At 37.2% G+C, this 25,555-nt stretch overlaps 2 protein-coding genes across 3 annotated transcripts in view; both read right to left on the bottom strand.

Annotated features, from left to right (window-relative positions):
* The window catches only part of LOC137083832 (carboxypeptidase Q-like), a 90,319-nt gene extending 76,192 nt beyond the window's left edge, over positions 1-14,127 (bottom strand). Inside the window, exons 1-4 of one of the 2 annotated variants that reach the window (XM_067449777.1) lie at positions 14,096-14,127; positions 13,114-13,567; positions 12,823-13,030; positions 11,493-11,700 (exon numbers count right to left, since the gene is read on the bottom strand). In XM_067449777.1, coding sequence (XP_067305878.1) covers positions 11,493-11,700; positions 12,823-13,030; positions 13,114-13,567; positions 14,096-14,122 — 897 coding nt within the window. In that variant the 5' untranslated portion in view covers positions 14,123-14,127. Of the gene's footprint in view, positions 1-11,492; positions 11,701-12,822; positions 13,031-13,113; positions 13,568-14,065 lie in introns of both variants that reach the window. The other variant, XM_067449778.1, reaches the window with a different exon arrangement.
* A 3,439-nt stretch (positions 14,128-17,566) lies between these two features.
* LOC137083319 (syndecan-2-B-like) overlaps positions 17,567-25,555 on the bottom strand; it is a 34,284-nt gene continuing 26,295 nt past the window's right edge. The window contains exons 2-5 of the mRNA XM_067449181.1: positions 22,711-22,822; positions 19,553-19,734; positions 19,095-19,227; positions 17,567-18,115 (exon numbers count right to left, since the gene is read on the bottom strand). Coding sequence (XP_067305282.1) covers positions 17,952-18,115; positions 19,095-19,227; positions 19,553-19,734; positions 22,711-22,822 — 591 coding nt within the window. The 3' untranslated portion in view covers positions 17,567-17,951. The remainder of the gene's footprint in view (positions 18,116-19,094; positions 19,228-19,552; positions 19,735-22,710; positions 22,823-25,555) is intronic.

Below are 25,555 nucleotides of genomic sequence, written 5' to 3'. Positions count from 1 at the left end.
TCCACGAGGACGTGCCTATTCGGAGGGGGCGTATTGTCACATGTATGTCTGTTACCACCGTCCTCCCTCGTTAGTTTAGTCCAGTCCAACTGTGTTGAATTAATTATCATCTGTGTCACCAGTCCCCCTCATCATGTCTGTCATCAGTGTGTGTATTTAGTCAGTTTCACTGTCTTGGTCCATCGATGTCTCTATACCCATCTCTATACACGTCTATGTATACCAGTGTGTGAGTATTCTATATAAGATTTGTATATTAAAGTCCTGTTCCAAGTTCTTCTTTGCCTTCGTGAGTTGTTAACAACACTGGTTTGTGACAAACGTGTTACTAAGTTACTGGCATCACTACTCACAGGTAGTCCTCAAATATTTTAAATGCACATTGGGAGATGTTTTTATGCTTCTATTTTTGTACAATTCTATATACTTGTACATTAACCATCTATGAAGTCATATAATATAATTCTCATGAGTAAACAGTTTTAACAGAAAATCAGTCAACGCAACATTTTTACCAGCGGTATATTTCCTGCCATTATATGTCCTTTCTGCATAAATGGGCTGGCATTATGCTTCTACTGGGTTTAACAAAAGGAGGAAATTCTCAAGTAAAAGGCCAACTGAAAGGTTACATGATGCATAGTGATTGCGCTTGACTGTTGTGTCAGAAGACATCACGTCATTCCTGATATTCACTCTCATGATCCCACGAGTTGATAGGCAAGAATAAAACTCTTAATACCCACACCATTATTGTTAATGACAGATTATTAGAACACCAGTGCTTAACCAATCCCATTTCAGAACTGAGCTCAAAACACTGACACTGACCATTTCACCAAGAGTAACCTCAGGCAACTATTGCAACAGTAGGAAGGAAAAGTTGACTTCTACAAGGAAATGAGAATTCACAAAAAAGACGGTACTTGCTAAATATGATCTGCAACTCTGCTTCCCAAATGCATCTTCTTTTATATGTTAAGTAAGTTTGCATCATTCGGTGAAGGGTTGCAGGGCTTTCAAGAAAACTACACTTCCGCATTTTTGTATTCCCGCTCACAAACAGTTGGATCAAGCCCATTACTGCCTTTTTGGGAAAAGGGAACACCACATCATTCATGAGGAAGCTTGCGAGATTAACTTCCCCACTGTAACTAAAGTTACAGACCCGTTTCCTCTTAGACGGTTATTATAAAATCGGAAATCCAAATGAAGCCCTCAAATCCTGTTTAGTCAGCAATCCAGCAGCATTCCATCCTGCTGAGATCATGAAAGAGGATTCAGAGGACGAAATAGGAACAGATCCAGCTTTCTGAATACTTGTGCATGTGTATGATTAGAACACCTCATTCTCTTATTTGACTGAATGAGTCTCACAAAAACATGTCATCCTTTAAAAGTGATTTAAATTAGATTATCATTAACAGTCTGCAGCATTTTATTTGCAAATATTTAGACTACCGTTCAACAGTTTGTGATCACAATGATGAACTGATACTTTTATTTAGCAAGGATGCATTACATTGATTGAAAATGACACTAAAGACAGTTCTCATGTTAAAAAGGATTCCTATTTCAAAGTTTGTTTCTGTTCATCAAAAAATCCTGAACTTTATCACAGTTTCCACACTACATTAAGTAGCACAACCATTTTCAACTGTGATAATAACAATAAAGGTTTCCTGAGAATCAAAGCAGCATATTAGAATGATTTCTTAACCACTTAAACTCCAAGGACCCTGTACAGGGACGGGAATGACATTGTCATGTATATACTTTCCATTTTAAATGTCTGTGCAGGAGCTATGATGTCAAATGTGGTACCAGTTGAAAGCTTACAGTCTCTATTTTCTGGAGATATGCATCACTTTGGCATTTGTTTTGCACAAAGTAATGTATTTACACAATTTTTTTCTGGTGCCATTTCCGCCTGGATTTGGCCTACCCAAATTGAAAAGCCTCCCATACACACATACAGTGGTCTAGGTTCAAAATGTTAGTGTCATTTTACAGGAAGCCCTTTAAAGTTACATAAAACACTGCTAAAAGTGATAAACATGTAAATATATGTTGTTTATAAGCTCCACTTCGCGCCGGGGTCCTGATCACTCTGTCTGGGTTTATTCTGCGATAACAACCGGCTGGGTGTACATTATCCCGCTTATTACACGGCTACTAGTCTCAAATAAATTAGACACAAAATATTGTCTTGAGATTAAATATTTTATTAGCTTTTACGCAAAGCTTCCGCGAAGAAAAACAGTTCCAACCTGCTTTAAGCCTTTATCTATTGCTGCTAAATGTTGACAATTAATGCTGAAAGGGTTAGTTCACCCCAAAATGAAACCAAACCTATTATTTATTCACCCTCAACTCATTATAGGTGTAAATGACATTCTTCTTCAGACAAATACAATCGGAGTTATATTAAAAAATTCCAGGCTAACGTTAATCCTAGCAGTAGTTTTAGCTGTTTTTGAAGTCCATAAAAAATGTGTGCAAATAACGTGCTCCACAGGGCTCCGATGGGTTAATAGAGCCTTCTTATTCGAATCGATGCATTTGTGTAAGAAAAATATCCATATTTAAAACGTAATAAAGGAAACCGGCCTTGAAGTCTTCTGTAGCCATGGCTGTTTAAGTATTTAACAGCCACAAGATGGTGCCAGTGTTAAGCATAGAAGCAGTACGGTCAAGATAACTCGTAGTACCCGGATGAGCGGTTGTTATCTGGAAATAACATACCGCTGGAATGCGCGATTGACCAATCAGAATCGAGTATTTCACAGAGCCGTGTAATAAAAGCTGTTATAACCCCCCAAAAAATTAGGCGCTTTTTGATTTTTTTATAGAAATTCATTTTTGAAAGTGTGTAACTTAAGACCCTGCAGACAGTTTGGGCTGCTTCCTGCATGTATAATTAATTTAATAACATGACAGACAAATTTCTTTTTCCACTATTTTCTGTAATTTAGTGGACGGGGGGGTGGGGGGGGTCAAAAAGCGCATACTTTGGGGGGGGGGGGGGGTATTACAGCTTAGACAACATATACTTACATGTTTATCACTTTTAGCAGTGTTTTGTGTAACTTCAAATGGTTTCCTGTAAAATTACACCACCATTTTTAACCTAGACAACTGTATGTGTTTATGGGAAGCTTTTCAATTTGGGTAGGCCAAATCCAGGCGTAAAACCGTAAACCCTGGAGTGTAAGTGTAAAAGGGAAGGTTCACCCAAAAATGAAAATGAAGATTTACTCACCCTCAAGCCATCCCATGTGTATATGACGTTCTTCTTTCAGATGATTATATTTAAATTTATATTAACACATTTTCTGGCTTTTCCAAGTATTATAATGATGGTGAAATTGAAATTTGAAGCCCAAAAAAGTGAATCCATCCGTTATAAAAGTAATCCACAACTGGCACAACAATGACTCTGGACCTAGCGTAAGCATTTTGAACTGAGAGAAGCGTTACACACTATTCTTAAATTGAATATGGAAAGCAGTCCGCTGGAAGCTATAGGTATTTGAATTTATAAATTATTAAATATTAGGGCTGCCACTAACGACTATGTTTATATTGATTCATCTATTGACTAATTTGTCGATTCCTCAATTAATCTATCGACTAATTTAATCGTAATAGTTTTTAAAAAATTTACTTAAAATAAAAACATATCATTTAACTTGCAACTTGGCATTCAGTAGTGTACTATAATAAATATAAATGTCAACAAGCCCTTTACAATGTAAAACTAAAAGGTACAAATTTGAAAACCAACCCAAAAAAGAGAATATGAGCAAATACTTTTTATATAGAATAGTGTTGTCACAATACCAGGGTCACTGGTATAACTCACTTGGACAGCATGTTCATGCCCTGCTTTTTTTTAATTACAATATAGATATTTGATTTGATCTATTTTATGTTTAATTAAGCCAAAATGACAAAAACAGTGCTTTATTTTCAGCTAAAGTAGCTCTAATTGACAGTAATATTCAATAAAGAAATTAAATAAGCAAATGTAAAAACAAAAATACACAGTCTACATAGTCACTTTGTAAATTAACTAAACACTGATTCTTAATAAATATAGTAAAGTCAAGCATGGGCTGATTTTCTCATTTCTTTTTTTTTTTTTTTTTGGTTAACATTAAATCACACAGAATATGTGGTCTGGCCCTTTATGAGCTGCATGGAATAAATTCATTGCACATGATTTAACACATGATTTCTCACTTAACTCTGTATACGTTAATTAAAAACATGTCAACAAATATGTTTACCTGAATACTAACCACGACGTGCATTCTTACATATTTTTGATCATTTAAACCCAATTCGAATCTGACGTCACGATCTGTCTGAGTGAAAGGTGTGTGCGCTCCCAGCAACGCAACACTTTTTCTAATGCAAATGTTTCTGTTGTTTTTAGTAAACGGTGGAAGCAGAGCTCTCACACACGTCCTCACTCCTGCTGTCACACATCAATGCAAATTAAGAAACCCTGCTCTTATTTGAGGGCTGTAATTTTTAAAGTACCGGTACTAATAACATTTCATATTGTAACTTACCCAGTCAATTAAAAATATTGACATTGACTAATTATCAGCATCGACGTAGTTAATTGTATTGACCAATCGTGACAGGCCTATTAAATATGGATATTTTTCTTACACAAGTGCATCAATTTGCCTCAGAAGGCCTTTATTAAACCCCTTGAGCTGTGGGGATTACTTTTATAATTGCTGGATGCACTTTTTTTTTTGGCTTCAGATTTTGGGCTGCCATTCATCTAAACCTTGGAAGACCAGGACATTTTTTAATATAATATATTACATTTTTTAATATAACTCTGATTGTTTTCGTCTGAAAGAAGACTGTCATATACATCTAGGATTGATGAAAATGTGGAAAGGGAGGAGGTGCAATACTGTTAATATTAAGGCTTTAATCTTTCTTTAAATTTTAGGGAGAAATATGACCAAACATGTTTTTGGCCAGTTTTGGGTTTTTCACCCAATGACCGTCTATAAAACAATTTAACATTGGTTTCTGTGTGAGGCTTTATTTCCTCAAATTTCATTATTTCTCTCTCGCTCTTATGTAGCTGTGGTCATGCATCCGAGCGTGAGGGATAACAGACTGCTCAAGCCGAACGCTTCTATTAGAATTTAAGACAGCAGAATGGTTCTTTTTCCCTTCACACTTAATCACACTGAATCTTTCACCACCTCCCACAGAAGACATTAACAAGGAAGAGTGCTGAAAATATAACGCATAGCTGTGGAACTGACAGAGAGGGCAGCACACTAATAGAAGTAGAAAACTTTCCCTAACAAGTTTCTAATTAGATATAAGCTGGCAGTGGATGCTGGACAGATGTATGATGATCAGTCAAAGGGGCCACAGTGTTTGCTGGGAAGCTGAGAAATCCTCTATACTGTCTATAATTGGGGCTAAGGAAATAGATACCGTATTCCTCTGACTCCTGCCTAACAGATTCCTTTCCATAAACACCAGCATTAAGAAAAAGCAGATCTCTGTAATTGGTTCCCTGATGTCCTGCTGAGCAGCAATGCAAACAAATGTCAGAATGACCTGGTCATCGGCAGAGAAGGCAACACAGATAATGGTTCTGTTCCAAAACCTAGAGAGTTGCTTCATGGTCTACTGTGTCTACCTAGACAGCTGCCTTCTAAGGTAGCTTCCTTAAATGAGGTAGAACTTCTGAACTAAGTGAACTAGTGTTTAGGCACCAACTTAATGAGACACAAAAACACAGAAGACTCAACACAAATATTGGATAATAGTCCTTTTTTAATTAGACTGAACTATTTTTACAGATCATTCAGTACTGGTTAATTACAGTGCCTTAATGATATGCTTTAAAGATTGCCTTTTTTACAAAGGACACATTCATATAGCTAGAATTTGGTTACGGCAAGGTACTGTATTTTAAAGGGATAGTTCACCAAAAAATTAAAATGTTATCTTACCCCTAGTGCATCCAAGATGTAGTTGTGTGTGTTTCTTCAGTAGAACACAAATTAAGATTTTTAACTCCAACCATTGCTTGTATAATGCATGTCAATGGGGTCTAATTAGAATCTTAGATGCCCTGGGGGTAAGCGAATAAACAAAACATTTTTATTTTTGGGTGAACTATCCCTTTAAAGCCCTATTCGGACTGGATTAGATTGACATGGGGACATGGGGGTAAAGTAATTATTACCAGAGGTTCTCTGTGATTTTAGTCCCGTCCGAATGTGCCATCTCGGTAGTCATTACGGACAATGTCGGTAAAGATTACCGAGACTTTTACCTTCTGTAAAAAAGGTCTGGAAAAATGACCTCGGGTAATACTAATCCCGTTCGAATAGATTTGCTGTAAAAATGTATGGTAAAATTCCGTCATTTCCTGTTTAAACGTTTTTTTGTAAAAAGTGCATTTTGCGAGCTTTGAGGCGCTTGAAGCATTCGGTTGCGTTGTAGGTTGTGGGACAACTCTGTGGCAAACCTCTAGTATTTTTTAGGGAGGGGGGAGCAATCGAACTCGGGTTCGGTCCAGGCAATAGAACCATGTGTGAAAGCACCCTTAATTTGAAGAGTCAAGTTACTTTCAAAAGGTGATTTAGGGCTCGTTCACACGGAACATGTTTTTGTTTTTTGAACAGTGTAATGGGGGGGGGGGGGGCGTAAAGTCTCTGTTTTTTTTTAAGTTGAACTGATTTTAACTTGAGCACTGCGTTTTTAGAATGCTGTGTCCTGTACGATATGCTACAAAAGCATGAGGGCAAAGGTTATACACGTCCATTTAGTGTGTTTACATTGAAAAATGATGGAAAAGTAGCACAATGGAAAAACACGTTTTGTGTGAGAAGAACCATACTCTATTTTGATCGCTACCATAGACATTATTTACAGTGCCTTGCGAAAGTATTCGGCCCGCTTTAACTTTGCAACCTTTTGCCACATTTCAGGCTTCAAACATAAAGATATAAAACTGTAATTTTTCGTGAAGAATCAACAACAAGTGGGACACAATCATGAAGTGGAATGAAATTTATTGGATATTTCAAACTTTTTTAACAAATCAAAAACTGAAAAATTGGGCGTGCAAAATTATTCGGCCCCTTTACTTTCAGTGGAGCAAACTCTCTCCAGAAGTTCAGTGAGGATCTCTGAATGATCCAGTGTTGACCTAAATGACTAATGATGATAAATAGAATCCACCTGTGTGTAATCAAGTCTCCGTATAAATGCACCTGCACTGTGATAGTCTCAGAGGTCCGTTTAAAGCGCAGAGAGCATCATGAAGAACAAGGAACACACCAGGCAGGTCCGAGATACTGTTGTGGAGAAGTTTAAAGCCGGATTTGGATACAAAAAGATTTCCCAAGCTTTAAACATCCAAAGGAGCACTGTGCAAGTGATAATATTGAAATGGAAGGAGTATCAGACCACTGCAAATCTACCAAGACCTGGTCGTCCCTCTAAACTTTCAGCTCATACAAGGAGAAGACTGATCAGAGATGCAGCCAAGAGGCCCATGATCACTCTGGATGAACTGCAGAGATCTACAGCTGAGGTGGGAGACTCTGTCCATAGGACAACAATCAGTCCTATACTGCAATAATCTGGACTTTATGGAAGAGTGGCAAGAAGAAAGCCATTTCTTAAAGATATCTATAAAAAGTGTCATTTAAAGTTTGCCACAAGCCACCTGGGAGACACACCAAACATGTGGAAGAAAGTGTTCTGGTCAGATGAAACCAAAATTGAACATTTTGGCAACAATGCAAAACGTTATGTTTGGCGTAAAAGCAATACAGCTCATCACCCTGAACACACCATCCCCACTGTCAAACATGTTTCTTCAGCAGGGACAGGGAAGATGGTTAAAATTGTTGGGAAGATGGATGGAGCCAAATACCGGACCATTCTGGAAGAAAACCTGATGGAGTCTGCAAAAGACCTGAGACTGGGACGGAGATTTGTCTTCCAACAAGACAATGATCCAAAACATAAAGCAAAATCTACAATGGAATGGTTCAAAAATAAACATATCCAGGTGTTAGAATGGCCAAGTCAAAGTCCAGACCTGAATCCAATCGAGAATCTGTGGAAAGAACTGAAAACTGCTGTTCACAAACGCTCTCCATCCAACCTCACTGAGCTCGAGCTGTTCTGCAAGGAGGAATGGGCAAAAATTTCAGTCTCTTGATGTGCAAAACTGATAGAGACATACCCCAAGGGATTTACAGCTGTAATCGCAGCAAAAGGTGGCGCTACAAAGTATTAACTTAAGGGGGCGAATCATTTTGCATGCCATATTTTTCAGTTTTTGATTTGATAAAAAAGTTTGAAATATCAAATAAAATTCGTTCCACTTCATGATTGTGTCCCACTAGTTGTTGATTCTTCACAAAAAATTACAGTTTTATATCTTTATGTTTGAAGCCTGAAATGTGGCAAAAGGTCGCAAAGTTCAAGGGGGCCTTATACTTTCGCAAGGCACTGTATATATATTGAGTATATATTAAGAACTGTGATAATTAGAATTATTTTAACACAAAAACAGTGATACTTGTGTGGTTGAAAAGACTGGGTCTGTTTCATACCTACAGTAGGCCTACACAAAACAACTGCTCTCTCAACAGCCAACGCATGTCAAAGGTTAAATAGAAATAGCTGAATTGTTGTCAATTAGAAATACAATTGCATGGGTGTTTAAATTTAAGATTGCAATCTTTTAACAATTAATGATGTTTTATCAAAAAAGTTCGGGAGGAGCACGTTCAGATAATTAACACGATTGGAGAGCTTTTAGCAATCAACGATAAGAGGTGTTTATATATTCAGCAGTCTCACCTCAATTTGTTGACAGATTAGGAGCATCCCTCCACCACCCCTTCTCCACACTTCTAGTGCTAACCATGTACATACAGGGGGGAGTCCTCTAGTTTACGGGCCAAATTCCAAGATCGGAGCCCTCCCCCTTACAGCACGCCAAATACGCATTAAACTTTACACACTTTAATTTTATGTAATTGTGACTTGTGAAATCATCAGAGGTGTATCTCTAATAGCTAAGGAGGCAGATCACAAGGTTTTGGAGCAGAGCACATGGAGTAGAACACAGACAATCACATTCATACATTCATTAAGCATGTTTTGTGGAGATTTCTAACCTTTAGCATAAGGACGCTCATTTAGATCACTCTAAATTTGTTAACATTAGAACAAGGATAAGAATAAAAGCATTGCGTTGTAAAAGAGGCAGACTTTTTTTTTTTTAAATAGTGTCTTAAATAGGGGTCATATAATGGTACATGCACTTTTACAAGTTGATACCAAAATGTGGGTTGGCAGTGCCTGTACACAATCATCCTATAATGGTAAAAAATCCATCTAGTTTTTTTTTTTTTATCTCATTATATATTTTCCCCTGTCTCAAATCGAGCCATCCGACCATGCAGCATCACACGGATGCCCCGCCCACAATTGTTGATTGACAGCAGCGTTTCAACACAGACCCACCCTGAACGAGCTGTCATTATAGTCTGCCATTGTTGATTCGCCGGAGCAGAATGGCGTCTAAGCGATTGTGGGGTTCTGTTCTTCGGTGTAATAATGAACGCAGCAATCATTTTGATGTTCCTTAATCCGAACCGCTGAAGACGCAGTGGCTGAGTTTTGTTTTCAAAGGGAATATTCCCCCCGAACGATGTCAATGCTTTCATGTTTACGTGAATCATTTCTCACCAGACTGCTTTATAAACAAGGGTCAGTATAAAGCAGGTTTTGCTAAGAATCTGCTCCTGAAAAAAGGATTAGCTATTCGTGTTCCTGCTGCACCTCCAGAAGAAATAGTAGTTTGGGAGGAACTTAATGGGAGTAGAGTATTTAAATTAATCAAGCAAGGTGATTTACTACGGTTTGCGCTCCTCAATTTACTGGTATTTGCACCATTATTTCTTAAACCTGACAGTTGTGCACTTGTCACATGTCTGTCCTGTCTCATTAAGCACTTGTGGAGTTGTTATTTTGAGCATATGCTCTTGTCACACAACCTCACATCGCTCTGAAAATCCAGAGAGAGACGACGCTCATCCAGACCATCAAAGATGAAAGACACTTTATACTCATCTCTGGATATTTCCATTTCTTTGGTTTCAGGGAAAAAGACATGAAGAAGATTATGTCAGGTGTGCGTAGGAAACGGGAGGAAGACTCAAATGCAGAGGAAATGATTTATTAAATAAACGGAACTACAACACAAAAACCCACAGGGGGGAAATCAACTAACTGGGGGTCAGGAACAAGGAGCAGGGAAACTGAAACCATCGGGACACAAGACCAACAGGCACAAAACACAATGGGCCAGCACAGGATAGAAAACACAGGGAGGTTAAATAGGGGACAAACAAGGCAGGTAATGAAGAACAACATGTGGGGCAAATAATCAATAATTGGATAATAAGAGGGGTGGAATAAGACAAGGACAAGAGCACATGCTCAAAATTACAAAACCCCACGTACTCAACGAGACAGGACAGACATGTGACATCACAAGATTGTGTTGGTCATTATGGAAATGATCCGTCTGTGTTTTTGTTCTTTAATGTGCATGCGGTCAGTAGATCACGTGATGCACTTTCCACTCCCATCTGTACTTTTTGGAAATTTTCCTCTCATGCTAATTTTCCCTGTTTAGCAAATCTGGCCCTTAGTGTATAATGCAATATGCAGATCAAATGAACCCTGCTTATTTACCAATTTACTTTCTCCATTTACCTCATTCTGGTTCATCAGTGCACATCATTCCAGAAAATATCTTTCAACAACAAAAAATAACTTGGTCCACCTGTGAGACCAGATATATTTTTATCTTACACCATCTAGGCCATGCAAGGTTATTTGCTAATATTGACAAATAGTCAAACAACTATTTAGGCCATTTATTTTAGCAAATCATGACTTAATTTTGCCCCGAAAAAAATAATTTCCAGTCTGATCCTGCATCCTATTTCTTATGAATTATTACTAATGACTTATAAGCCCCGCCTTCTAAATGAAAAAGCCAATCGTTGATTAATAAATTAAAGACTGCAGCTGCCATTAGAAGCTCAGGTTGCTATAGAAACAGGCAATGTTCTGAGACACGCACTTAGGACTGTGCAAGCACATTAACTTTGTCCAGGCTGAAAAATGCAGGGTTTTTGTCATGATTCGAAAATTTATTAAATTTATGAGTTGTCAGAGTTCAATCGGTGATTTCAAATATGAAATTTAAACGTAAGCTTGCCAAATAGTTTTGGTGAATTTGATGTTTCCAAATTCAAGGAGATAGAAATTGCACTTGCATGCCCGAGAGTCCCTTCAAAGATGGCCGCCAAGTGAAATGACTTATCTTAAAGGTATTTTGAAACTGCTTTGTGAGATTAGCTTCAGTACAATATGGCATATTTAAAGTCACCGACCTGTTCGGGATGCTCGCTGCCTGTGATTTCAGCCACAGTGTTGAATGAGTCAACATCTGGCAGTGTTTGGGCCGCCATAGTCAGACGCACCACAATCCTCTGGCCTCTACGAGCCATCCTGGCCATCATCTGGGCATCCTCGATAGTGATACAGGCAGTGGGGATCTGAGCCACTCCAGGCTGGTACCACTGCCAGCCAGTGTGGGGACTGAAAACAACACAATGTAGGTTATATATATATATATATATATATATATATATATATATATATATATATATATATATATATATATATATATATATATATATATATATATCTCCTTTTAAGTGTTTCATTAAATATTTGTTTTAAATATACACTACTGATCAAGGGTTTGGAATAATAAAGATTTGTTTTTTATGTATTTTAATGCCAGTCTGTTAAGCATTTATTTGATAAAAAATACAGTAAAAAAAAATGTTAATAATATTATTCCAATTTAAAAAAAAAAATTATATTTATTCCTGTGATGGCAAAGCTAAATATTTTAGCAGTACTTTTGGGTTTTTTTTTTTTTCTTCTTTTTTTGTGGTAACCATGATACTTTTTTAATGATTTTTGATTAATAGAACAGTCAAAAGAACAGCATTTATTTGTTTTGTAACATTATGAATGTCTTTAATGTAACTTATGATAAATTTAATGCAAAGGTATGAATATCTTTATTTAACTCCTAGTTAATTATAATGTCATGTTTTAAATATAACAATGATAACAATAAGAAATATTTCTTGAGTGCCAAATCAGCATATTTTAATGATTTCTGAAGGATCATGTGACTGAAATATTAAAAATATTTTATATAATATATGTATTTATATGAATATTAAATAATGATACATTTGCACTATTTCACAATATTACTTTTTACTGTATTTTTCATCAAATAAATGTAGCCTTGGTGAGCACAAGAGACTTCTTTCAAAAATACAAAAACATAATTATCCCAAACTTTTGACCTGTAGTGTATTTTATTTGAAGATACCATCCATTCTATGAGAAACAAATAATCTCTGGAGAGTCAGTCTTGAAGGTTACTCTTAAATTGATTTCAATGTCCTTCTTAATTTGTTTCAACTTTTAAAAAGTAAGAATTTGTGCTGCCTTAAACTTTTTAGTTTAGTCAACTTGAAATGTGAAACTGGATATTTGAGTTTACTAAATTTAAAATTAAGGAAGAACAAACACTTACTTTTTTTTATAATTGAAACCATTTTTTTTTACTGTGCAACCTTTAGTTTGCAGTGGCAGTCCTTTTAATGATGACTTAAACAGTGTGATGATTCTGACCTGTTGATGGAGAATGGAGTTACTGAACGGATAAGAGAGGCAACGGCTCCAACTTTAGCAGCCTCTGAAGCCCCTGAAGCCCGATAGGCTACGGTCTCCCCATAACTGACAAACGGCTGGTTATACACAACGATTTTCCCTTTAGCCTCACTTGCTCGCTTCTTCAATTCTTCAAAAGAATCCACTACGATTACCTCCGCCTCTATACCTGCCAGAAGAACAGAAGCTTAGATATTTGCAGGTGTAGGCATTTGAACGGTTATTATCACTATATGAGCTGTGTCTACTAACCCCCTGGAGGAGTTCCTACACTACTACCAAGCCCAAGTATGGCTAAAGTGTGGTTTCTCGGTAGAAGCATCGCAGCGCTCTCCTCCCCCCGCACCCAGTGAGGGATCTTCACAGGCTCTAGATGCACATCTTCCAGTCCGTCCTGTCTAAGGGCATTGTACATGTACTTAATGGCCAGGTCTAGGTTCTTAGAGCCACTGACTCTGTTTCCAATAGTGTCGGTGAACTCAGCCAGCCTCTCGTAGGAACGGTTCTGGGCTTTTCCATAGACTGCGAGGTTTATGATTTGTTGAGCGATGTCAGAGTACTTCGAAATCTCTCTGGATATTTCAGAAAGGGGTTTACTGTCATAACTGTGAGGTCTAGAGTGACACTGCAGAAGAGAGCAGAGGATAAGGAGAGTCAGCAGCGCCTGACCGGTGGAGTTATGACCCCTGTTTTTATTGCCAGTCATCTGAAAAGCACATGAGAGAAAGAGAAAAAGTCAAGAATATTTGCCATTTATCAATAGGCCTATAGTCAAATTAAATGAGTTAAATGAGGCTTTAAATAATTGTATGTATGTGTATATATATATATATATATATATATATACACACACACACACACACACACACACACACACACACATTTTCTCCAGATTTTCTCTGATCTAGCAGTAATGCAGTTTGACTAGTTATTCATTACGTCCTGTTTTAAACCTTTTTTCCACTGGTCGTTTCTATTTGAAAACATTGAATATATTTAAACAAAAACATTTTCTCCTATGTTAGATTGGTACTATAACAATAATAATCACATATGTTCATGCTAAATCTAAAAATACAACAAACTTTTATTATGCAGCAAATAAACCGAGAAACGGCTTATTCTAGGTTTTAGGGAAAACACGTTAGAATATTGTATACATAATTGGAATAGATATATATATCAAAACGTATAAACAATTTACCGGCATGTTTCAAAATGAAAGTACACTTACTATTCCTTGAAAACATTGGGCGCTCATGTGGCTACAGCAAGCGCCCTGGGACAACCGAAAAAACGCGTTTAGTATTCAACTTACCAGATATCTTTATAAAACAACATTCCACACACCGTTGTAGTTTTTATGAAGCAAATCGTTTACAATTTATGTTTTAAAAGAAACATAGCGGTTTCAAAATGTATGTATGAGGTAATATTTCAGTCCCCCAGACTCTTTTAAGCGGTGGTTCACCAAAATGAATTGTAAAAGCTTAAGATGGCAAACAGCCTTAGTCCATTATAATGAATACAAATAATTTTTAGATTTTTTTTATTTTTATCTTACACTAAGCATTTTGCTTCACTGAAAAACAAATGTGCACAGTGTGGATACAATGTTTGCAATATTGTATTTATTTGTGTTACTTTCTTATGAAAAGGGGGGGGGGTAATAAAGGAAAAAACAGACTATAAAGTTTTGTTCTTCAGACTGAACTGCTGCTGGAACAATTACAACCATATGTGACATCATTTACCAGAAATCTTTCAGGATGGTAAATTCATACTTTTTATTCATATTTTTTAATGTGAGGAAGGATACATATAGGCCTATTGTCATGGTTTCAGATAGGCTATACTTACCAAAATCGTTTAAACTCATACATTTTATATAAACAGAATGTTTATGTGTCCACTTAAACATTGACAAGCATCACTCTTGGTTGTTTTGACCCAAATTTAGGTCAAATATGGACAAACCCTGTTGGTTAAAATGTTCAATTAAATGTATAACCCAACAGTTGGGTTTGTCCATATTTGACCCAAATTTGGGTTAAAACAACTCAGCATATTTTAAACTATATTATTATTATTATTATTATTATTATTATTATTATTATTATTATTATTATTATTATTATTATTATTATTATTATTATTATTATTATTATTATTATTGTTATTATTATTATTGTTATTGTTATTATTATTATTATTGTTATTGTTATTATTATTATTATTATTATTATTGTTATTATTGTTATTATTATTATTATTGTTGTTATTATTATTATTATTATTATTATTATTATTATTATTATTATTATTATTAATATCATCATCATCATTATCATCATTATTTATTTATTTATTTATTGGGGGGATAAAGCATTTCTTGCTGTTTACCACCTGGCTAACACAATTAAATTTTGTTTTTAGTTGCCTCAAAATAGCAAGGCGCCAAAAATGCGTCTGAACACAGCTAGTTTGAGACCGATGTGCTGAGGGCATTTGCTATTTAAACAATGTGGCGCTTGACATAAAAAATATATATATTTTTTAAATTATATTTTTTTATAAAATTATAACTGGTGCAAAACGCATTTACACTCTACTTACACACACAGGGACACGCAGCAGCACACAAACATTTTTAAATATTAAAAATAGAAGGATTTCTCACTGGAAAAGCGCTCAGTCTTTACGCTCGCAAATTCCGCCATGTAAATAGCGAATGGGAGATGAGACTCTGATTGGTTTATTGCACATTACGCACAAAACCCATCCATGACCCATTAAGAAAATAGGTACAACCCTTTTAGACCATTTTTTAAAACTATCTTTTAGACCATCCTTAAACTAACAAAGGTCGATTTGCGTGGACTTGCGCCATGCGTTTTAGACCATGTGCTTAGATCATTAAAACAGGGCCCTAAGAGTGAATGTGTGCATAATAGCCTATAGGCCTATCACAAATAGTTCAAATGAATTCCTTTAAGCCTACAATTAATTCTCTCTGGTTTGGTTTGATGTTACGGCCTTGAAACCCATGGCGAATTAGCCGTCTGCCAGTACAAATTTGTTCAACACGCAACACTAAATAACAAAACATACAAATCATGTTAAAAATACAACTTGAAAATGAAGTGCTTGTGCAGCTACGCTCATGCCCATGCATATATTTTTTAGAACAGTTGCTGACAGGTGCTGTCAACTTAGTGTGAGATTCTTTTGGAATAAAAAAGGCTTTGTGGTAACTTGTGCACCGTTTAGTACATTTTTTTCTGTCAGAGCTTTAACATCTAGGGATAAATCCCAGCGCAATCTTCTTCAGAGGTGATACATTTCCACCACAGCTTGTGTTTGATGGTCCAAAGAGAGCCGAGAGAGATTTGGCATGCATATTGATTCATCATGTAGTACATATTCATACACACACAGTTGAGAATAATCTCCAAAGAGAGGTGCACAAGGTGAACTCAAGTTGATGCGCAAGAAGCGTAATTAAAATACCATGAGAAAATGTTTATTCAGTAGTGTTTTTTTATGAAATACAATACTGTTTCTGTAATTCTGTGACATAACCACTCATCACACTTCTCCAGTTCCAGCTTTTAACATCATGCCGATGCACAAATGTCCTCAAATCCCTGTAGAACTGTTTCAGAACAGTAGGCACTTCAAGGGCTTCTAAAACATTTGTGAATATACATTTTCATAGATTTTTTTTTTAACTAACATATTACATATAATATGTAGTATATAAATAATTATATTCTATAAATTATTGTATATTAACATATACAGAGACGTCGTTGACTCTAAATGGTCAGGTCTTTAAAAGAAACATATTGGAAATGCACATGAAAAGAAGAGTAAAAATGAGCAGATGTGATTTCACGTTATTAATCATCATCACTGTTAACAACACTGTTTGAGTCTTTGGAAGGTCAGAGACATTCAGCAGAATAGTCAGAAACAAAAGAGAAATCATTTTAAAAGTTGCCTCCGCGTGAGCGATAATATTATGAAATAAAGAAAAATGGCCTTCATTAGGGTGTCTGTCAACAGTGAACATTGAAAATGTGTCGACTGAGAAGAGCGTGGGCGTACAAATCAGTAAAACTGACGACTTTTACTGGGTAAATGATGTGAACCTGTCATGAAAGATTCATTCTTGGACTCATTACACTTGTTCATAATCCATATCTTATTCTAATGAACTTTTCCCCTCCAAGCGTTGGGTAACTGGATATGAAATAGTTTCGTGGAGGGGGTGGGTGGGAGGGGTTCTTGACCTTGATAAGCTTGTGTGCAATGCAAACGTACATCATAGTTAAAGTAATTCAAGTCAATTACTGCAGTTTTCAAGGATGCTATAAATGGAGACTTTGATGAAACAGTCGAGTGGAACTGATTTTCCTAAGAGACAGAAAAGAGAGAATGAAGAGCACAAGTATGGAGGAATGTGTTCTTGGCTTTAGGCAAAGTAGAACGCGAACTTTCAAGGACTTAACACTGTACCAACTATGTTAGATCAGGAAATATAACAAAATACATTTAAACATTCTGCAGTATGCTGTGATCTTAGAATGATTTCATATTGGCCAGACGAAAATACAAACATTCAGTTTAACAGAAGAAGCCAAAGGAGAAAAATACCCTTTACAAAAAAATAAAATAAGATGAGATGAGATGAAAACGAAATGAGATAAGTTACTCAAATGTAATGAGTGGAAAATTAAAGGTATCAGATATAACCCAGGATTTCCACCCCGGAATTGTCTTGTTCTTTAATAAAACGTACCTCTACTGTTACAAAGTAGTCACTGACTAAAACCTGTGAGAAATGATTTACTTTCATACACTGACAACGGTTGTTTTCAGAAACAATCTTTGACATTTTTGATCCCAAAAAAAAGAAAATACAAGCCCCGTTTGGGTTCGTGAAGCAAAATTACTTTTTTGTTACATTTTTTAAATAAGTAAAGGTTCCCCGTAAAAAAATCCCCTCGATGTGCTACCGATCCACTGTTACTCTTGGAGAGGGGTTGGTTGTCGTAAGGATGTTACTGTTGGCAATGATTGGTCATTCAGGCGTAGAACTCTTTACTCGGAGCCTTCTGATAGGCTGAGCTGGGAGGCTTGCGCTCTCCAAGGTCATAGCTTCCCTCATCCTTCTTTCTCATACGGTACACCAGAAGGAGGATCAGGAAGATGGCAAACAGGAAGCCAATCACTCCGCCGGCTATAACCGCTGCAACGAAAAGAATGACAGGGTAAAAAATAAATAAAGTTTGCAATATCTAATACACAAATCAAGTTCTTTAATAGAACATTTCCGTACTATAAACAGTGAATAACTGTAATAGATCTAACCTTACATTTGATGTAAATTTACAGTTTTTGGAAGTGAAAAAGAAAAAGTCATTGCGTAATTTACAGCGAAAGAATGTAAATTGACATTCCCAGGATTCCCTGCGTGACACTTCACATTTGATGTATTTCTTCTTTTTTTCTAACCAGTTATGTACATTAGGGTTTTATGTTACATTTAATGTTGTTAAATTAATATTTATTGCATTTATTATATGTCATGTGTGTTACCATGATGGTGTTTAGTGTTTGTGTGAATGACACTGTGCACCTTCTATATATTAGTACTGTCCTCCTAAAAGCTGCTTGTGATGAGCTTTGATTCATCATGTGACTCTCATCACCACTGTGATTGGCGGGTTGTTGTCAGTATATATCAAAGGTACATAACAGATATTAGTATTTCAATAGGTTGGTAATTTAACATTATTTCAGTTAATAAAATCCGATTATTTACTGTATATTTAACTTAAATCTGTAAAACCTAAAATTTTGCTATCCTATATTTTACTGTAAAGTTCTGGCAACCACAACTGATGTTTTTTTACAGAGGATTTGGGATGTGCTTTTTTGGGCTGTAAAATAACGGCGCAAATCCAGTAAATTGACGAGCACCCACTATGAGTGATTCATTTACTCCTCCCATACATTTTGCATCAGAAAGGGAAACTCCTAAAAATGCATATGCAAAAAGGTCAGCCGCAAAAAGAACTGTTGATTGCTGAATTTTTCACTGCGTGTCTTTAGTAAATCCTTACTAAAGGAAGCCATTTGTCTTTAAAGTCTTACTGTAAAAGGGAACTGAAATATTCCCCTAATTAAAGAATCACCCTTCTGTGTGCTGTTTATTTTGAACATACCTGCCAGCACTTCTGTCCTCTGGAAGAGATTTTCTGTGCGAACCTCATGAAGCGGGTCAGCTTCTTGTACAACACTCGGTGAGCTGGTGGCTTCAACAGTGACCTGGGGCTTTTCTGTCTGATAGTTAGAGATCTAAAAAAACAGTAAGAGAGGGAGCGAGAGAAAGACAGCTTAACATCAAGATTGCTGACACAAAAAAAAACAATTCAGCTTGTAGATGGTGTCGGAAAAAGTGAAGAGATTCAATAACAAGATTGAAGGATTAAAAACACAGCAGTAATGTTCAGTAAAACTGCGAGAGACAGCAGGTCAGTGTTTGTGTCAAAGAGGGGTAATATCAAAAGTATCACAAGTTGTCATAGTTTTGCAGGTTGTGCAGGTTTTCGGAGCAGTGGGAGTCAGCAAAAGCTTTGATAGTGTCAGAAGCAGTATGACTGAAATGGGCGAGCAATCTCACCTCTGGTCCCATGTCTGAGTCAATGAATGTCTCTATGCTGATTTTGTCCACCTCTCTGGAAATGGTGGACTCCAAGCTGGGGTTGCTGGTGTAGACAGGCTCCTGAGTAGACCCCACATTGAATTCTGGGTGCCGCAATATTACCGTGGAAGTGTCTTCATCATCATCTGTATCACTAAAGCCTAAAAAGAATTGTGAGAAATAAAGAAATTAGATAAGTCAGCCATTATAATGTTTTCCATATTCAAAGGAAATATAGCTTGTTACAATCCTTGAAATTGATTGGCCGAGCAGTGTTTTTACTCAGCTTGTCTTTTTTGTGCATTCCAAACTGTCTAAAACTTTTTGTGCTGGTAGGAGTTTATAATTGACTCTGTCTGCGGGTTACAATAGTATGCCAGTAGGTGGAGACAATTGACTGACTTCATGAGTGAGTCATTGAATCATTCACTCAACCAACTTCATTCAAAGACATGGGCTGAGCCCGAAATCACCTATTCTCTTCATACTATTTTGAATAAATACTTTGGGACCACTAAAAAAGTAAATTTTATATATTATGAATGTAATCCAGACATATTACTTTCACTATGTTGTCATTAACATGTCATTTGTGCCAATTGTGTTGCTTCACTGCCATTCACAAATCCTCTCCGTGGTCTCATGGGATAGTAAAGTGTCCATCTTATGCACACTTCAGAATCTCACTGGAAGTAGTTGGTCATCTGGGTCCTTTTTGAGTGCTGTAAATTCAGACATTCATCTTTTTGTCGCATACTATATTTTGCCTACTGTAGTAGGGAAGTATGCAATTTCGGATGCAGCCACAGATTCATTTATGAACAAAACAAGTGACTCTTTTCATGAGTGAGTCATTAAATCATTCACTCAACTTTTTCATTCAGGAATGAAAATAAAACTGTATATTTCCTGAAGGTGCACCGAAGTTGTTTCTGCTGTGGCTTAGTTTGAAAAAGTGTTTCACTGAAAAAGCAAAAACAGATAAAATCTCTGTGTGAGTATAGTGTTTAAAATATAATTTCCTCAATATTCTTTCCTTATAATTTCCTATGGTCAAATCACAAATCATGATTATTTTCTACAACACATTGTCATTTGTAAGGTGATTTTGAAAATATGAGGTTTTGCAAATGTTGACCTATGACACTATGGTGTGATGGGACTATAATGACATCCCAACGACCTGAGCTTTACCTTGAATGTTGAATGTGTCCATATAAATATAATAATGATGGGAATGCAAGATCAGCTCTTTTGCTTAAAGTGTTTCCAAGAGAGAAATATATAAAATGTATAAATATTTCAACCGTTCTCTCTATTTTGCACTGTAATTGTGCCAGGTACACGGCACTGTGGTACAGCAGTAAGAGGTAGAGAAATGACTTATTAATAATGCAGAATTTCTGCATGGAGCAGACATCTGCTGAGTGACTATGGTGGTCTTGGCTGACCGCGTTTGACTGCAGGTGAAACATCTGCCCGCTCAAGGGGTGGGCAGCGTTGTCTAGCAGCCACCTAGAAGCCCTTCTATTAAAAACACATTAGACAACCATTAGCCACAACAACACTGGCTCTGTGGGTTGACTGTAATTACTTAATCAAAAATTCTTTCTAGTATATCTACTATACATTCTACACTAGTTAGTAAAAAAGCAGCTATTATAGAATCTTTTTGTCTTTTTTTTAGTTGAGTGATTATATATGATAAACATTACAAGACTTTTACTAGACAAGCCTTTTCCATTTTTTAAGAAAATGCCAGTTTTACTTGATGCAACACCCGCAAGGGTGTTATGGATGGTTGCCAGGGCGTTCCTATGCAGTTAGACCAAGTCAAAAGAGCCTTTTCAAATGTTTCTGAGGTCCTATTCCAAATGGCACATTTGGTTTGGCATTGACGCTCTTGTGCTAGTGTCTGTGATGTCCACAAGAACGGAGGGTGTCTCATTTGTCATTGTAGGTTTCAGAGTCCAAAGCAGACTACTATAGCCTGACAAGCCAGACCCACATCAAGATGTTTGGTCTGGAAACTCACCATTGACAGGGCTCAATCCGAGGGCCGGGATAAACGGTTGTCTTTAAAACTCCCTCTGCACGGCGTGCACGCAATTGGATAGCGCTACAACCAACCAGAGCAACGTTGGTGAAGCGGAGCTAGTTCACAGATTAAACTTTTGCCGTATCCAGTCCACATCTTCCCTTTTTAAGAATGACTTCAGTGCCGTTCTTTGTTCTTTTCTCAGAGAAAAGCTTAACTCCAAGTCTTCCAGAGTCGTGGTCAAAGCTGATTCGAAAGACCGCCGTTCGCCAGTTCCTGTGTTTACTAGTAGTACGCAAGCGCAACTCGGTCGTCATTATGTTAAGCCCCGCCCACCGACTCTATACACGATGTGATTGGCCCGACCAGAGTTTGGCTTTTACACCTCAGAAGGGTATTGCGAGTTACAAGACGAAACTTGCGGCAGATTAGATTTGCTACCGCTAGGGTGCGTCTAGATTTCTAGGCCAAGACTACTACCCAACAACATGGATTTGGACGAGAAACACAAGGCCCACATTTGTGAAATTTTCGGTTTGAAGGCAACAAAAAAAAACCTCCCTTTTATAAAGCACAGCTAACACAGAAGTCACGTTCAAACCAAGCAGCATTCTTTTGGTCAACGACTTGAACATGAGCAAAATCTGCATGGGGAACTTTTTTGCCATCACACGAAACTTCCGATCACATTGTTTTCTAATGGAATGACTGGACTTTAGCTGAGCAATGGTAAATGTGACCTCACCTCACCTAGACTTGCATTTGGGGCAGCTCCTTTGATATGCTGGCCCCTAGATCTTCACCAATGATCTATAGGATTGTATTAGGCTCAAAATATTTTTGGAAAATGCAGCCTTGATCACTTAGGGAAAAAAGTAGCAACATACCGCTCCTAAACAAGCCACATGATTAAACATTATCATTCACAAATGGTGTGGGATGAGGTATGCGTTAAAATGGAACATTTGGTGTTAGGGTTGTTTTTGAGTAATAGTCATATCATAATCATAGTCTCCTGAGACCGAAGCTGCCTCAGAATAACAATAGGAATATAATTGGTTATTATAGAACCGGTAACGGTGATATAAACAATCCTTACCAGATCCTGAACCAGAAGTGAAGTCATCATCATCCAAAGGGTAGTCACCAGACTGCTGGTCATCCAAATAGATGTCATCAGCTGAGGCGGGGGATTGACCGGAGACCAGAACCTGCACAGGTGAACATAAGCAGAATTTGTATATCTAGTCAACTTTCTTTAAAGCAAAAAGATTAGTCATTCCCTTAGTACATATGAAAAGATCTAAAAAAAAAATTTAAAAACATTCCGTTGCTGAGAAAAGAAATGTGCACCACTTATGTTCCATTAACATATCAAACAAAACCTTTTTTTCTATTTCTAAATGACACAGAAGTAAATCTTGGCTGATTTTGCTTCATGCTGAAGACATAAACAACAAAAACGCCTGCCCAAGGTTCCTCCCACTACTGTTTCCCTGGAAACTACCTCAAAGGAAAGTAATATTTGATTCTCTTCCTCTGGAGAAAACTCTCTGAAAGCTCTCTGACCCACTAAAACCGCACTAAAAAACAATCTAAAAGTCAGCATCTGTCATTTCTTCACACATTGTGGAAGTAACAAAAGGTTTATCGCTCTGAAGTAATACTTCAAGGTTGAGGGGTGGGCGCAAACGGACAGACACGGTCTAGCAAACAAACGCAAGAGGCTATCATTGTTGTCAAGATATGGGCAGATGGACCTATGTCTATTTCCAAAACCTATGACCCTTTCTTTTTCACCATGATAGTATCACATCCTCCAGCGAATTCGCCGTCTCCCACAGACTTTTCCATTCACGCTTGCTCGAGCTCAGCCGTCTCTGATCTTCTCCATCCATATTAACCCTTCATCAAATCACAAAGCGAAGCCACCAACAGCCATGCTTTGTGCACCTATGTGTGATTGCATTTCTTATAATGTGGAGGGCAAACAATGAAATAGTGCATGAAAGCGCTGATATTGTCTGTATGTGTGTGTGCATTTGATTAAAGTCTACAAGAGCACCAATGGCTCTGACAATGAGATTGGATAATACTCCAAGCACCCTTGTGTGTAATCTGAATCCTCCTATTCACCCGGATGATAAATAATGGCACTCAGGTGATAAGGTTCAATTTTATAGTGGTCACTCATGCAGGATAAAAACCCAGGAAGAGTGAAGGGGTTGGATTCAAAGCCTGTACAATAACAAGAGGCTAGAGCGGGCGCTGTTTTCAGAGGCGCTGAGGGGGAGATTAAACGGGACTTGAAAGCCAATGGAAGACTAAATAAAGCCACAGGGCCTGTGATCAGCCGTGGGTCCTGCTCAAACATACATCAGCCTCTGTTTGACGCTTCACATTTTTCACAGTCTCCTCACACAGCAAAGGCTTTCATTAGCCATCATTGCTCATCATGACAGCAGACACACAGGGAGATGGGATACAAAAACCCTGCTTAACCTAGACAGCTTACAATAACTGAACTTGAGTGACACAAGGGCTGTGTATGAAACCTAAGGCAGATGACCAGACAGTCAATGACTAAACAGCTAGTTTTTTTTCTATGAAGGTTCCTAAGCAAATTGGTTTCAGACAGACTTTGGAAGAGCCAGGATATTTTTAAAGGGTTTGTTAACCCAAAAATGAAGATTCTCTCATTAATTACTTACCCTAATGTCGTTCGACACCCGTAAGACCTCCGTTCATCTTCGGAACACAAATAAAGATATTTTTGTTGAAATCCGACGGCTCAGACAGGCCTTCATTGACACCAATGTAATTTTCCTCACTCAAGACCCATAAAGGCACTAAAGACGTCGTTACAAAGCCCATCTCACTACAGCGGCTCTACAATCATTTTATGAAGCGACGAGAATAGTTTTTGAGCACAAAAAAATTAAAAATGACTTATATAATGATGGGCCGATTTCAAAACAAAGTTTTGAACCGTTATGAATCAGCGTATTGATTCATGATTCGGATCGCATGTCAAATCACGTGACATTGGCGACATTCGCTGAAATCATGTGACACTGATTTATAACCGTTCAAAACTTTGTTTTGAAATCGGCCCATCACTATATAAGTCGTTATTTTATTTTTAATGGTGTTAATAGAGGAAATTACATTGCTGTCAATGAAGGCCTTTCTGAGCCATCGGATTTCAACAAAAATATCTTCATTTGTGTTCCGAGGTCTTACGGGTGTCGATCGACATTAGGGTAAGTGATTATTGACAGAATTTTAATTTTTGGGTGAACTAGCACTTTAATAAGCCTGACAAGCCAGACCCACATCAAGATGTTTGGTCTGGAAACTCACCATAGACAGGGCTCAATCCGAAAGAAGGAATAAACGCTTGTCTTTCAAATTCCCTCTGCACGCGATAGGATAGCGCTACAACCAACCAGAGCAACGAAGGTGAAGCGGAGATAGTTCACAGATTAAACTTTCGCCGTATCCGGTCAGCAAAACTCAGAACACATCTTCCCTTCTGAAGAATGACTTCAGTGCCGTTCTTTGTTCTTTTCTCAGAGAAAAGCTTAACTCCAAGTTTACTGCATTCAGTGCAGATAGATGTGTTGGGGCATGTGCACACTATCTAGCAGACCATTTCTTAGCACTCAAATCATGCGCACATGCACTGTTGTTAATGCACAAGCCTGCGCAGACATAAGAAATGGCTGCATTTGGATGGTCTGACATCTGTGGACTATACTGATGACTCAAACTGAATTAGAACAAGGACAAATGAAGTATGCTTTTGGATTAAAGGGTTAGTTCACTAAAAAAATTAAATTCTGTCATTAATTATGTCATATCATTCCAAACCCATAAGACCATAGTTCATCTTCGGAACACAAATTAAGATATTTTTGATTAAATCTGAAAGGTTTCTGAAC

This window comes from Pseudorasbora parva, chromosome 7 (genome assembly GCF_024679245.1).
Source record: "Pseudorasbora parva isolate DD20220531a chromosome 7, ASM2467924v1, whole genome shotgun sequence".
Taxonomy (NCBI): domain Eukaryota; kingdom Metazoa; phylum Chordata; class Actinopteri; order Cypriniformes; family Gobionidae; genus Pseudorasbora; species Pseudorasbora parva.
Note: the sequence above shows the minus strand (reverse complement) of the source record. Positions and strands in the feature narration are given on the sequence as shown.